The 16658-nt window shown below is 45.7% G+C and overlaps 1 protein-coding gene across 1 annotated transcript in view; it reads left to right on the top strand.

Moving 5' to 3' along the window:
• The window catches only part of ADAM12 (ADAM metallopeptidase domain 12), a 227376-nt gene that overhangs the window by 143421 nt on the left and 67297 nt on the right, over positions 1-16658 (top strand). Inside the window, exons 8-10 of the mRNA XM_038743975.1 lie at positions 2532-2701; positions 5895-5979; positions 13485-13633. Of these exons, the coding sequence (XP_038599903.1) occupies positions 2532-2701; positions 5895-5979; positions 13485-13633 (404 nt within the window). The remainder of the gene's footprint in view (positions 1-2531; positions 2702-5894; positions 5980-13484; positions 13634-16658) is intronic.

Genomic DNA, 16658 nt, shown 5'->3' with positions numbered 1-16658 from the left:
TGATGGAATAAATGAATGAAATGCCATCAGTTGATTGATGGAAAATGAGGGGCGGGCATGAATATGATTGAATATATCTGAATATATATAGACTGTGAGCCCTCTGTTGGGTAGGGACCGTCTATATATGTTGCCAACTTGTACTTCCCAAGCACTGAGTACAGTGCTCTGCACACTGTAAGTGCTCAATAAATATGATTGATTGATTGATTGATTGAATAAATGAATGAAATGCCATTGGTAGATTGATGGAAAGTGAGCGAGGAGCAGGCATGAATATGGTTGAATAAATGAATGAAATGCCATCAGTCGATTGATGGAAAGTGAGCGAGGGGCGGGCATGAATATGGTGGAATAAATGAATGAAATGCCATCAGTCGATTGATGAAATGTGAGCGAGGGGCGGGCATGAATATGATGGAATAAATGAACGAAATGACATCGGTCGATTGATGGATAGTGAGTGAGGGGTGGGCATGAATATGATTGAATAAATGAATGAAATGCCATCAGTCGATTGATGAAATGTGAGCGAGGGGCGGGCATGAATATGATGGAATAAATGAACGAAATGACATCGGTCGATTGATGGAAAGTGAGCAACGGGTGGGCATGAATATGATGGAATAAATGAATGAAATGCCATCGGTCGATTGATGGAAAGTGAGCGAGGGACGGGCATGACTATGATTGAATAAATGAATGAAATGCCATTGGTTGATTGATGGAAAGTGAGCGAGGGGTGGGCATGAATATGATGGAATAAGTGAATGAAATGCCATCGGTCGATTGATGGATAGTGAGCGAGGGGCGGGCATGAAGATGATTGAATATATCTGAAAATATATAGACTGTGAGCCCACTGTTGGGTAGGGACCGTCTCTATATGTTGCCAACTTGTACTTCCCAAGCACTTAGTACGGTGCTCTGCACACAGTAAGCGCTCAATAAATATGATTGATTGATTGAATAAATGAATGGAAAGGGAGCGAGGGGCGGGCATGAATATGATTGAATAAATGAATGAAGTGCCATTGGTCGATTGATGGAAAGTGAGCGAAGGGCGGGCATGAATATGATAGAATAAATGAACAAAATGCCATCGGTCGATTGATGGAAAGTGAGCAAGGGGCGGGCATGAATATGATTGAATAAATGAATGAAATGCCATCGATCGATTGATGGAAAGTGAGCGAGGGGCGGGCATGAATATGATGGAATAAAGGAATGAAATGCCATCGGTCGATTGATGGAAAGTGAGCGAGGGGCGGGCATGAATATGATTGAATATATCTGAATATATATAGACTGTGAGCCCACTGTTGGGTAGGGACCGTATCTACATGTTGCCAACTTGTACTTCCCAAGCGCTTAGTACAGTGCTCTGCACACAGTAAGCGCTCAATAAATATGATTGATTGATTGATGGAATAAATGAATGAAATGCCATCGGTCGACTGATGGAAAGTGAGTGAGGGGAGGGCTGGAATATGATTGAATAAATGAATGAAATGCCATCGGTCGATTGATGGAAAGTGAGCGAGGGGCGGGCATGAATATGATTGAATAAATGAATGAAATGCCATCGGTTGATTGATGGAAAGTGAGCGAGGGGGGGCATGAATACGATGATTGAATGAATGAATGAAATGCCATCGGTCGATTGATGGAAAGTGAGCGACGGGCGGGCATGAATATGATTGAATAAATGAATGAAATGCCATCGGTCGATTGATGGAAAGTGAGTGAGGGGCGGGCATGAATACGATTGAATAAATGAATGAAATGCCATCGTTCGATTGATGGAAAGTGAGCGAGGGGTGGGCGTGAATATGATGATTGAATGAATGAATGAAATGCCATCGGTCGATTGATGGAAAGTGAGCGAGGGACGGGCATGAATATGATTGAATAAATGAATGAAATGCCATCAGTCGATTGATGGAAAGTGAGCGATGGGCGGGCATGAGTATGATGGAATAAATGAATGAAATGCCATCGGTCTATTGATGGAAAGTGAGCGACGGGCGGGCATGACTATGATTGAATAAATGAATGAAATGCAATCGGTCTACTGAGGGAAAGTGAGCAACGGGCGGGCATGACTATGATTGAATAAATGAATGAAATGCTATCGGTTGATCGATGGAAAGTGAGCGAGGGGCGGACATGAATATGATGGAATAAATGAACGAAATGCCATCGGTCAATGGATGGAAAGTGAGCGAGGGGCGGGCATGAATATGATGATTGAATGAATGAATGAAATGCCATCAGTCGATTGATGGAAAGTGAGGGAGGGGCGGGCATGAATATGATTGAATAAATGAATGAAATGCCATTGGTCGATTGATGGAAAGAGAGTGAGGGGCGGGCATGAATACGATTGAATAAATGAATGAAATGCCATTGGTCGATTGATGGAAAGTGAGCGAGGGGCGGGAATGAATATGATGGAACAAATGAATGAAATGCCATCAGTCGATGGATGGAAAGTGCGGTCCGACCCCTCCGTCCGGCATCGGCTTCAGCTGTACAGGCCTCTGAACGTGCGGATCGTGCTGGTGGGCGTGGAGGTGTGGAGCAGCCTGGACCGCTGCATCATCAGCCAGGACCCTTTCCTCAGCCTGCACGAGTTTCTGGACTGGCGGAAACTGAAGCTCCTGCCGCGGAGACAGCACGACAACGCCCAGCTGGTCAGGTCAGGCGTCCGGCCTCCCTCCTGTCCGTCCCCCGTCCGTCCGCCCCGTCGAAGTCGTCTGTCGTCCGTGTGCGGGGCGAGGCCGGAGCGGACTCGGGTTCCCGGCCCCAGCTAGAGAGGCCCCTGCCCTCCTTGTTGCCCACCCCCCTATATATATATATATATATATATGTTTATACATATTTATTACTCTATTTATTTATTTATTTTATTTGTACATATCTATTCTATTTATTTTCTTTTGTTAGTATGTTTGGTTTTGTTCTCTGTCTCCCCCTTTTAGACTGTGAGCCCACTGTTGGGTAGGGACTGTCTCCATATGTTGCCAACTTGGACTTCCCAAGCGCTTAGTACAGTGCTCTGCACATAGTAAGCGCTCAATAAATACGATTGATGATGATGATGATGATGAGCCCCGATCAGCGTTCGGCGGGGAAGTGAGGGGTGGTCCCTGTTGGAGCTAGCGCAGATGGTATTTGGGTCCGAAACGTTTGGGCATCGGCCGCAACTCGTAATAATAATAATAATGATAGCGTTTATTAAGCGCTTACTATGTGCCAAGCACTGTTCTAAGCGCTGGGAAGGTTAACAAGGCGATGAGGTTGTCCCACAGGGGGCTCCCAGTCTTCATCCCCATTTTCCAGTTGAGGGAACTGAGGTACAAAGAAGAAGAATAATGATAATGATAGCAGTTATTAAGCGCTTACTATGTGAAGCAGCGTGGCTCAGTGGAAAGAGCCTGGGCTTTGGAGTCACAGATCTAGACTGTGAGCCCGCTGTTGAGTAGGGACTGTCTCTATATGTTGCCAACTTGTACTTCCCAAGCGCTTAGTACAGTGCTCTGCACACAGTAAGCGCTCAATAAATACGATTGATTGATCAGGGGTTCAAATCCGGGCTCCGCTACTTGTCAGCTGTGTGACTTTGGGCCAGTCACTTCACTTCTCTGGGCCGCAGTTACCTCATCTGTACAATGGGGATTAAGTCTGTGAGCCCCCCGTGGGACAACCTCATCACCTCGTAACCTCCCCGGCGCTTAGAACAGTGCATTGCACACAGTGAGCGCTTAAGAAGCAGCGTGGCTCAGTGGAAAAGAGCCCGGGCTTTGGAGTCGGAGGTCATGGGTTCAAATCCCAGTTCCGCCAATTGTCAGCTGGGTGACTTTGGGCAAGTCACTTCACTTCTCTGGGCCTCAGTTCCCTCATCTGGAAAATGGGAATGAAGACTGGGAGCCCCATGTGGGACAACCTCATCACCTTGTAACATTCCCGGTGCTTAGAACAGTGCATTGCACATAGTAAGCGCTTAAGAAGCAGCATGGCTCCGTGGAAAAGAGCCTGGGCTTTGGAGTCAGAGGTCATGGGTTCAAATCCCAGCTCCGCCAATTGTCAGCTGGGTGACTTTGGGATTGTCACTTCACTTCTCTGGGCCTCAGTTCCCTCAACTGTAAAATGGGGATTAAGTCTGTGAGCCCCCCGTGGGACAACCTCATCACCTTGTAACCTCCCCAGCGCTTAGAACAGTGCACTGCATATAGTAAGCACTTCATAAATCCTGTTATTATTATTATTATTATTATTATTATTATTATTATTATTATTATTATTATTATTCAGGCCGCATCCAGCATGGGCCTCCTGCTGGAGCCCAAGGAAGGGGGCTGGGGTCCAGGTGGAGGCCGACCCCCGGACCCCGCCCTCCCAGCTAATGACTCTGCCCTGTCATTTATTCATTCATTCAATCGTATTTATTGAGCGCTTACTGTGTGCAGAGCACTGTACTAAGCGCTTGGGAAGTACAAGTCGGCAACATACAGAGACGGTCCCTACCCAACAAGGGGCTCACAGTTTAGAAGGGGGAGACAGACAACAAAACAAAGCATACTAACAAAATAAAGACGGACACACTAGATTGTGTCCATAGCTGTAGTTTCTTGACATCAATATATCAATATTCCTTCCTCTCCCCCTCGTCCCCCTCTCCATCCCCCGCATCTTACCTCCTTCCCTTCCCCGCAGCACCTGTATATACGTATATATGTTTGTACAGATTTATTACTCTATTTATTTATTTATTTGACTTGCACCTATCTATTCTATTTATTTTATTTTGTTAGTATGTTTGGTTTTGTTCTCTGTCTCCCCCTTTTAGACTGTGAGCCCACAGTTGGGTAGGGACCGTCTCTATATGTTGCCAGCTTGTACTTCCCAAGCGCTTAGTCCAGTGCTCTGCACACAGTAAGCGCTCAATAAATACGATTGATTGATTGATTGACTAATAATAATAATGATGCCCACCCCGTAGCCAGTCAATCGGTGGTACTTATTGAGCACTCCCTCTCTCCGGAGAACTGGACTAAGCGCTGGGGAGAGTCCAGTGGAGCAGAATGGGCGGGGACCTTCCCTGATCCCAAGGAAATTCCCAGATGGAGCTTGGAGGCGGGAAGCGAGGGGCTGCGGATCAATCAATCAATCAATCAATCGTATTTATTGAGCCCTTACTATTTGCAGAGCACTGTACTAAGTGCTTGGGAAGTACAAATTGGCAACATATAGAGACAGTCCCTACCCAACAGTGGGCTCACAGTCTAAAAGGGGGAGACAGAGAATAAAACCAAACATACTAACAAAATAAAATAAATAGGATAGATATATACAAGTAAAATAAATAAATAAATAGAGTAATAAATATGTACAAACATATATACATATATACAGGTGCTGTGGTGAAGGGAAAGAGGTAAGATGGGGGGAATGGAGAGGGGGACGAGGGGGAGAGGAAGGAAGGGGCTCAGTGTGGGAAGGCCTCCTGGAGGAGGTGAGCTCTCAGCAGGGCCTTGAAGGGAGGAAGAGAGCGAGCTTGGCGGATGGGTAGAGGGAGGGCATTCCAGGCCCGGGGGAGGACGTGGGCCGGGAGTCGATGGCGGGACAGGCGAGAGCGAGGTACGGTGAGGAGGTGAGCGGTGGCAGAGGAGCGGAGGGTGCGGGCTGGGCTGGAGAAGGACAGAAGGGAGGTGAGGTAGGAGGGGGCGAGGGGATGGACAGCCTGGAAGCCCAGGGTGAGGAGTTTCTGCCTGATGCGCAGATTGATTGGTAGCCACTGGAGATTGCGGATGATGCGGGGATGAGCCCGGACCGGCCGGGAGGAGACGGGGCCCTTGAGCTGATGGACATCTCTCCTCGCTCTTTCCCAGCGGGGTGTTCTTCCAGGGAACCACCGTGGGCATGGCCCCCCTTCTCAGCATGTGCACCGTGGAGCAGTCCGGGGGCATCGTCATGGTGAGCAGCCTCGATCGCGGGCCACTCTGGCCACTTCCAGGTGGCCGACGGGGATTCTGGGGTTCGTTCATTCATTCAATCGTATTTATTGAGCGCTTACTGTGTGCGGAGCACTGTACGGAGCACTTGGGAAGTACAAGTTGGCAACATATAGAGACAGTCCCTACCCAACAGCCGGTCCGTTCCTCTTGTGGGAGGATGCCTGGTCCTCATATTCAGTCATTCATTCATTCCTTCAATCGTATTTATTAATAATAATAATAATTATGGTATTTGGTGAGCGCTTACTATGTGCAAAGCACTGTCCTAAGCACTGGGGAGCTTACAAGGTAATCAGATTGTCCCACGTGGGGCTCACAGTCTTCATCCCCATTTTACGGTTGAGGGAACTGAGGCACAGAGAAGCGAAGTGACTTGCCCAAGGTCACACAGCTGACAGTTGGCAGAGCCGGGATTTGAACTCATGACCTCTGACTCCAAAGCCCGGGCTCTTTCCATTGAGCCACGCTGCTTCACATAGAGACAGTCCCTACCCAACAGTGGGCTCACAGTCTAGAAGGGGAGACAGAGAACTAAACCAAACATACTGACAAAATAAAATAAATAGAGTAGATATGTAAAAGTAAAATCAATCAATCAATCAATCGTATTTATTGAGCACTGACGGTGTGCAGAGCACTGTACTAAGCGCTTGGGAAGTCCAAGTTGGCAACATCTAGAGACAGTCCCTACCCAACAGCGGGCTCACAGTCTAGAATGGGGAGACAGAGAACAAAACAAAACATATTAACAAAATAAAATAGACACAGACATTACCGCCTGAGGCTCCGCTCTCTTTCGTTCATTTGGTGGTGTTCCAGAGAAGCAGCTTGGCTCGGTGGAAAGAGCCCGGGCTTTGGAGTCAGAAGTCATGGGTTCAAATCCCAGCTCTGCCACTTGTCAGCTGGGTGACTTTGGGCAAGTCACGTAACTTCCCTGTGCCTCAGTTACCTCATCTGGAAAATGGGGATTAGGACTGTGAGCCCCACATGGGACAACCTGATCACCTTGTATCCTCCCCAGGGCTCAGAACAGTGCTTTGCACATAGTAAGTGCTTAATAAATGCCATTATTATGATGATGATGATGGTTAAATCCCGGCTCCGCCACTTGTCAGCTGTGTGACTTTGGGCAAATCACTTCACTTCTCTGGGCCTCAGTTCCCTCATCTGTAAAATGGGAATTAAGACTGTTAGCCCCCGGTGGGACAACCTGATCACCTTGTAACCTCCCCAGCGCTTAGAACTGTGCTTTGCACATAGTAAGCGTTTAATAAATGCCTTTATTATTACTATTATTATTTATTGAGCGCTTGCTGTGTGCAGAGCGCTGTACTAAACACTTTGGATAGAACAATATAACAATATATAACAATATAATATAACAATATAATATAACAATATATACAACAATATAACAATAAGTGGACACATTCCCTGCCCACAATGAGCTTACAGCCTAGAGGAGTGTCTAGCACACTGTTAGAGCTTCCTCACTCAAGAAATACGTCAGTCTGATAATAATAATAATAATAATAATAATGATGGCATTTGTTAAGCGCTTACTATGTGCAGAGCACTGTTCTAAGCGCTGGAGGGGGGATACAAGGTGATCAAGTTGTCCCACGTGGGGCTCACAGTCTTAATCCCCATTTTACAGATGAGGTAACTGAGGCTCAGAGAAGCTAAGTGACTTGCCCAAGGTCACACAGCAGACATGTGGTGGAGCAGGGATCCCGCCCCAAGATTAGAGGAGTCAAAGCCGATGGACGCCAGAGTGTAAGGCCGTGGAGACACAGCCCGAGGCGTACTTTATGGTACTTGTTGAGCGTTTACTATGTTCCAGGCACTGGAATAGATGCAAGAAAATCAGGTTGAACCCAGTCCGCGTCCCACATGGGGTTCACAGTCTTAATCCCCATTTTACAGATGAGGGAACTGAGGCCCAGAAAAGTGAAGTGACTTATCCAAGGTCACCCAGAAGACCGGTGGTGGAGCGGGGATTAGAACCCGGGTCCTCTAACTCCCAGGCGAGGGCTGTTTCCGCTCGGCCCTGCTGCGCCTCAGTTGACGGTAACGGCGGTCACCGTTCTGCTTAATCCCCAAATTCAAGGCCAATCCGGTGGTATCATGCACACGGATTGCAAATAATAACAATGATAATAATAATAATAATGATAATAATAATAATATAGCATTTATGAAGCACTTACTACGTGCAAAGCACTGTTCTAAGCGCTGGGAGGGATACAAGGTGATCAGGTTGTCCTACGGGGTGCTCACAATCTTAATCCCCATTTTCCAGATGAGGAAACTGAAGCCCAGAGAAGTGAAGTGGCTTGCCCAAAGTCACACAGCTGACAGTCGGCGGAGCCGGGATTTGAACCCATGACCTCTGACTCCAAAGCCCGGGCTCTTTCCACTGAGCCACGCTGCTTCATGGAAACTAAATCTGTGTAACCTTGGGCAGGTCACTTACCAGCTTGGGTTTTCAAGTCTCCCCATCTGTGAAATGGGCTTAAGATCCCCACTCAACTCTCCCTCTTCTATTACGACCCTGGGTGAAACGGGAGCTATTCATTCATTCATTCATTCATTCAATCGTATTTATTGAGCGCTTACTGTGTGCGGAGCACTGTACTAAGCGCTTGGGAGGTACAAGTTAGCAACATATAGAGATGGATCGACTCTGGCTTTCGCGCAGTGCTTGGCACGTGAGTTTTCAGGACATAGCAGGGCTTATTCTATTTATTTTATTTTGTTAGCATGTTTTGTTTTGTTGTCTGTCTCCCCCTTCTAGACTGTGAGCCCGCTGTTGGGTAGGGACCGGCTCTATATGTTGCCGACTTGGACTTCCCAAGCGCTTAGTACAGTGCTCTGCACACAGGAAGCGCTCAATAAATACGATTGAAGGAATGAAGGAAGGAAGAGGCAGCATCTGCTGACACAACAATTTGGAAAACAGTCATCCACCTCATTCCTAAGGAATGAGGAAAATCCCAGCAAAAGCTTTGGGATCTCAGCTGCCAAGAGGAGCCTTATCTATTGGACGGATAAACCCCTTGGGATTTCCTTTCCTTTGAGGTCAAGGAGGCTCCAGTTTTCCGCCTCCTTCCCTCCTCCCCTTTCCTGTTCCTGTGGTCAGTTTCCTTGAACCGTTCATTGAATCGTATTTATTGAGCGCTTACTGTTTGCAGAGCGCTGTACTAAGCGCTTGGGAGTACAAGTTGGCAGCTTGTAGGCCGTCCGCTTCGAGAGGTGGTCATTTCGAAGTCAGCCCGTGCAGCGGGAATTCCGGCCAGCGTGGCTCAGTGGAAAAGAGCCCCGGGCTTTGGAGTCAGAGGTCGTGGGTTCAAATCCCGGATCCGCCAATTGTCAGCTGTGGGACTTTGGGCGAGTCACTTCGCTTCTCTGGGCCTCAGTTACCCCCTCTGGAAAATGGGATGAAGGCTGTGAGCCCCCCGTGGGGCAACCTGATCAACTTGTAACCACCCCAGCTCTTAGAACAGCGCTTAATAAATGCCATTATTATTATTATTATTTGCACATAGTAAGTGCTTAATAAATCCCATTATTATTATTATTATTTGCACATAGTAAGTGCTTAATAAATGCCATTATTATTATCATTATTATTATTTGCACATACGAAGTGCTTAATAAATGCCATTATTATTATTATTATTATTTGCACGTACTAAGTGCTTAATAAATGCCATTATTATTATTATTATTATTATTATTATTATTATTTGCACATAGTAAGCGCTTAATAAATGCCATTATTATTATTTGCACATGGTAAGCGCTTAATAAATGCCATTATCATTATTATTATTTGCACATAGTAAGCACTTAATAAATGCCATTATCATTATTATTTGCACATAGTAAGTGCTTAATAAATACCATTATTATTATTATTATTATTTGCACATAGTAAGCACTTAATAAATTCCATTATTATTATTATTATTATTTGCACATAGTAAGTGCTTAATAAATGTCATTATTATTATTATTATTATTTGTACATAGTAAACGCTTGATAAATGCCATTATTATTATCATTGTTATTTGCACATACTAAGCACTTAATAAATGCCATTATTATTATTATTATTTGCACATAGTAAGCGCTTAATAAATGCCATTATTCTTATTATTATTTGCACATAGTAAGCGCTTGATAAATGCCATTGTTATTATTATTATTTGCACATAGTAAGCGCTTAATAAATGCCATTATTATTATTTGCACATAGGAAGCACTTAATAAATGCCATTATTATTATTATTATTATTTGCACATAGGAAGCGCTTAATAAATGCCATTATTATTATTGTTATTTGCACATAGTAAGTGCTTAATAAATGCCATTATTATTATTATGGTTGGGGGAAAGGGGAGAAGAGCGGGATGAGAGAGAGAAAGCCAACCAACCTGAGTTGAAGCCCTGGTGGCCTATTTATTCTATTTATTTTATTTTGTTAATATGTTTGGTTTTGCTGTCTTCCCCTTCTAGACTGTGAGCCCGCTGTTCGGCAGGGACCGTCTCTAGATGTTGCCAACGTGGACTTCCCAAGCGCTTAGTACAGTGCTCTGCACACAGTAAGCGCTCAATAAATACGATTGATTGATTGATTGACTGTCTCTGTATGTTGCCAACTTGTACTTCCCAAGCGCTTAGTCCAGTGCTCTGCACACAGTAAGCGCTCAATAAATGCGATTGAATGAATGAATGAATGAGTCAGAGGTCGTGGGTTCTTCTAGACTGTGAGCCCACTGTTGGGTAGGGACTGTCTCTATATGCTGCCAACTTGTACTTCCCAAGCGCTTAGTACAGTGTTCTGCACACAGTAAGCGCTCAATAAATACGATTGATTGATTGATTGATTTACTATTCTATTTATTTTATTTTGTTAATATGCTTTGTTTTGTTCTCTTTCTCCCCCTTCTAGACTGTGAGCCCACTGTTGGGTAGGGACTGTCTGTATATGTTTCCAACTTGTACTTCCCAAGCGCTTAGTACAGTGCTCTGCACACAGTAAGCGCTCAATAAATATGATTGATTGATTGATTGACTGTCTCTATATGTTGCCAGCTTGTACTTCCCAAGCGCTTAGTCCAGTGCTCTGCACACAGTAAGCGCTCAATAAATACGATTGATTGATTGATTGACTGTCTCTATATGTTGCCAACTTGCACTTCCCAAGCGCTTAGTCCAGTGCTCTGCACACAGTAAGCGCTCAATAAATACGATTGAATGAATGAATGAATGAATGAGTCATAGGTCGTGGGTTCTAGTCCCGGCTCTTCCACTTGTCAGCGGTAGGACTTCGAGCAAGTCATTTCATTTCTCTGTGCCTCAGTTACCTCATCTGGAAAATGGGGATTAAAGGCTGTGAGCCCCACATGGGACAACCTGATTATCTTGTATCTCTCCCAGCGTTTAGAACAGTGCTTGGCACATAGTAAGCGCTTGACAAATACCATCATTATTATTTAGAAGAGTGAAGTATGTAGTAAAGAAGATGAGGTAGGAGGGGGCAAGTTGATTGATTGGCACTGATTAAAGCCAGTGATGAGGAGTTTCTGTTTGATGCAGCGGTGGATGGGCAACCCCCGGATGTTCTTGAAGAGTGGGGAAATATGGGCTGAACGTTTTTCATTCATTCATCCAATCGTATTTATTGAGCGCTTACTGTGTGCAGAGCACTGTACTAGCACTTGGGAAGTACAAGTTGGATGAATAATAATAATAATAATAATAATAACAATGATGGTATTTGTTAAGCACTTGCTATGTGCAAAGCACTGTTCCAAGCTCTGGGGGGGATACAAGGTGATCAGGTTGTCCCACTTGCGGCTCACAGTCTTAATCCCCATTTTCCAGATGGGGGAACTGAGGCCCAGAGAAGTGAAGTGACCTGCCCACAGTCACACAGCTGACAGTTGGCGGAGCTGGGATTTGAACCCACGACCTCTGATTCCAAAGCCCGGGCTCTTTCCACTGCCCTGAATGAAGGGAGGGAGTCAGGGCGGCGCAGAAGGGAGTGGGAGGAGAGGAGAGGAGGGCGCAGTCAGGGAAGCCCTCTTGGAGGAGATGTGACTTCAAGTCTACGTGTTTTGTTTTGTCGTCGGTCTCCCCCTTCTAGACTGTGAGCCCGTTGGTGGGTAGGGACCGTCTCTAGATGTTGCCGACTTGTCATCATCATCCTCATCATCATCAATCGTATTTATTGAGTGCTTACTATGTGCAGAGCACTGTACTAAGCGCTTGGGAAGTACAAATTGGCAACATAGAGAGACGGTCCCTACCCAACAGTGGGCTCACCGTCTAAAAGGGGGAGACAGAGAACAAAACCAAACATACTAACAAAATAAAATAAATAGAATAGATATGTACAAGTAGAATAAATAAATAAATAGAGTAATAAATATGTACAAACATATATACATATATACAGGTGCTGTGGGGAAGGGAAGGAGGTAAGATGGGGGGGATGGAGAGGGGGACGAGGGGGAGAGGAAGGAAGGGGTCCTTGCTAAGCGCTTAGTACGGTGCTCCGCACACAGTAAGCCCTCAATAAATATGACTGAAAATGATCCAGGCAGCAGAGTGAATCAATGAATCATCATCAATCATCAATCGTATTTACTGAGCGCTTACTATGTGCAGAGCACTGTACTAAGCTCTTGGGAGGTACAAATTGGCAACACATAGAGACAGTCCCTACCCAACAGTGGGCTCACAGTCTAAAAGGGGGAGACAGAGAACAAAACCAAACATACTAACAAAATAAAATAAATAGAATAGATATGTACAAGTAGAATAAATAAATAAATAAATGGAGTAATAAATCTGTACAAACATATATCCATATATACAGGTGCTGTGGGGAAGGGAAGGAGGTAAGATGAGGGGATGGAGAGGGGGAGATGGAGAGGACCAATCGGAGGACCAATCAATCAGTGGTATTTATTGAGCGCTTACTGTGTGCAGAGCACTGTACTATCAATCAATCGTATTGATTGAGCGCTTAAAGTGGGCGGAGCGCTGTACTAAGCGCTTGGGAAGTCCAAGTTGGCAACATCTAGAGACAGTCCCTACCCAACAGCGGGCTCACAGTCTAAAAGGGGGAGACGGAGAACTACTAAGTGCTTAGTACGGTGCTCCGCACACAGTAAGCCCTCAATAAATACGATCGAAAATGATCCAGGCAGCAGAGTGAATCAATCAATCGTATTTATTGAGCGCTGACTGTGTGCGGAGCGCTGTACTAAGCGCTTGAAGTATGAGTGAAGTATGGACTGGAGTGGGGAGGAGGCTGGGGGGCCAGAAGGGGAGCCGGAATTAGAACCCGGGTCCCCCGACCCCCAGCCCGGTCGGAGCTCTCTCTCGCAAGCTGTGCTGAACGGCAAGAGAGCAAGGAGGCTATGTGTGTGCTTCTCCTTTTCCCAAGGACCACTCCGACCACCCGGTGGGCACGGCGGTCACCCTGGCCCACGAGCTCGGCCACAACTTCGGGATGAACCACGACACCCCCGACCGGGGCTGCTCCTGCCCGTCGGCCGGAGAGAAGGGAGGCTGCATCATGAACCCTTCCACCGGGTGAGCGACACGCGGTCCGAATCAATCAATCAATCAATCAATTGTATTTATTGAGCGCTTACTATGTGCAGAGCACTGTACTAAGCGCTTGGGAAGTACAAATTGGCAACACATAGAGACAGTCCCTCCCCAACAGTGGGCTCACAGTCTAAAAGGGGGAGACAGAGAACAGAACCAGACATACCAACAAAATAAAATAAATAGGATAGAAATGTACAAGTAAAATAAATAAATAAATAAATAAATAAATAGAGTAATAAATATGTACAATCAATCAATCAATCAATCGTATTTATTGAGCGCTTACTATGTGCAGAGCACTGTACTAAGCGCTTGGGAAGTACAAATTGGCAACACATAGAGACAGTCCCTACCCAACAGTGGGCTCACGGTCTAGAAAGGGGGAGACAGAGAACAAAACCAAACATACTAACAAAATAAAATAAATAGAATAGATATGTACAAGTAAAATAAATAAATAAATAAATAGAGTAATAAATATGTACAACCATATATACATATAAACAGGTGCTGTGGGGAAGGGAAGGAGGTAAGACGGGGGGATGGAGAGGGGGACGAGGGGGATGAGGGGGAGAGGAAAGAAGGGGCTCAGTCGGGGAAGGCCTCCTAGACTGAGGACTCCGAACTCTTCCTGTCACTCCAACGTCGGGCCCAGCTTGGTGTGCGGTCCCGGGAATGGCTGCCCACTCCTCCGGCCCGCTCCGGGCGTTGGATCCCACCCTGGTGAGGGGGAGAGTGGGACCGGTCCCTCCACACTTTGAGGAAATCACCTCAATCAATCAATCAATCAATCAATCAATCAATCATATTTGTTGAGCACTTACTATGTGCAGAGCACTGTACTAAGCGCTTGGGAAGTACAAATTGGCAACATATACCACCTCGGAGCCGAGGGCTCGGCCTGCTGTTCTGGCCTGACCCGGGGGTAGTGGCCTCCTCCAGGATGCCTTCCCAGACTGAGCCCCTTCCTTCAATCAATCAATCAATCAATCAATCAATCAATCGTACTTATTGAGCGCTTACTGTGTGCAGAGCACTGGACTAAGCGCTTGGGAAGTACAAGTTGGCAACATATAGAGACAGTCCGTACCCAACAGTGGGCTCACAGTCTAAAAGGGGGGAGACAGAGAACAAAACCAAACATGCTTACAAAGTAAAATAAATAGAAGAGATATGTGCAAGCAAAATAAATAAATAAATAAATAGAGTAATAAATATGTACAAACATATATACATATATACAGGTGTTGTGGGGAAAGGAAGGAGGTAAGATAAGGGGATGGAGAGGGGGATGAGGGGGAGAGGAAGGAAGGGGCTCAGTCTGGGAAGGCCTCTCCCCCTCATCCCCCTCTCCATCCCCCCCATCTTACCTCCTTCCCTTCCCCACAGCACCTGTATATATGTATATATGTTTGTACATAGTTATTACTCTACTTATTTATTCAATAATAATAATGGCACTTATTAAGCGCTTACTATGTGCAAAGCACTGTTCTAAGCGCTGGGGGATACAAGGTAATCAGGTTGTCCCACGGGGGGCTCGCAAGCTTCATCCCCATTTTACACATGAGGGAACTGAGGCCCGGAGAAGTGAAGTGACTGGCCCAAAGTCACACAGCTGACAGTTGGCGGAGCTGGGATTTGAACCCATGACCTCTGACTCCAAAGCCCAGGCTCTTTCCACTGAGCCACGCTGCTTCTCCGTATTTATTTATTTATTTTACTTGTACATATCTATTCTATTTATTTTATTTTGTTAGTATGTTTGGTTTTGTTCTCCGTCTCCCCCTTTTAGACTGCGAACCCACTGTTGGGTAGGGACTGTCTCTAGATGTTGCCAACTTGGACTTCCCAAGCGCTTAGTACAGTGCTCTGCACACAGTAAGTGCTCAATAAATACGACTGATTGATTGATTGATTGATTGAAAGGGATCCCAGGGGGCTCTGAGGTTGAGGAGAGCTATGGTCTGCGGGATTTGGAGCGGGAGGGATACCCGGGTGGGGTGAGGCGGGAAAGTCGAACAAGAGCTGTTCTTTTCATTTTGGGTGGGGGGGACTGTTTTCAGTGGTATCTGCTGACACCATTATTTACTCCACTTGTAATAATAATGATGATGGCATTTATTAAGCACTTACTATGTGCAAAGCACTGTTCTAAGCGCTGGGGAGGTTACAAGGTGAGCAGGTTGTCCCATGTGGGGCTCACAGTCTTCATCCCCATTTTACAGATGAGGTCACTGAAGCACAGAGAAGTGGAGTGACTTGCCCAAGGTCACACAGCTGACAATTGGCAGAGCTGGGATTTGAACCCATGACCAAGAGATGTAGATTAGGGTATCAGCTGCATAGAGATGGTAATTGAAGCCATGGGAGCAAATAATAATAATAATGGTATTTGTTAAGCACTTACTATGTGCAAAGCACTGTTCTAAGCACTGGGGGGATACAAAGTGATCAGGTTGTCCCACATGGGGCTCACAGTCTTAATCCCCTTTTACAGATGAGGTCATTGAGGCACAGAGAATAATAATAATAATAATGATGGCATTCATTAAGCGCTTACTATGTTCAAAGCACTGTTCTAAGCGCTGGGGAGGTTACAAGGTGATCAGGTTGTCCCACGGGGGGCTCACAGTCTTAACCCCCTTTTTACAGATGAGGTAACTGAGGCCCAGAGAAGTGAAGTGACTTGCCTAAAGTCACACAGCTGACAATTGGCGGAGCCGGAATTTGAACCCATGACCTCTGACTCCAAAGCCCGGGCTCTTTCCACTGAGCCACGCTGTAGAATTGATAAAGTATCAGGATGGGCTGAATGTGCGAAATGGAGGGAAGAGGGAGACAGGAGTCGAGCGTAATGCCAAGGCTGCAGTCTTTTGAGACGGCACATCATAATAATAATAATAATAATAAATAATAATGGCATTTATTAATTGCTTACTATGTGCAAAGCACTACTGTAAGCACTGGGGGGATACAGGGTGATCAGGTTGTCCCACATGGG

The sequence above is a fragment of the Tachyglossus aculeatus genome, chromosome 3 (assembly GCF_015852505.1).
Source record: "Tachyglossus aculeatus isolate mTacAcu1 chromosome 3, mTacAcu1.pri, whole genome shotgun sequence".
Taxonomy (NCBI): domain Eukaryota; kingdom Metazoa; phylum Chordata; class Mammalia; order Monotremata; family Tachyglossidae; genus Tachyglossus; species Tachyglossus aculeatus.
This window is presented reverse-complemented; position numbering and strand designations above follow the sequence as displayed.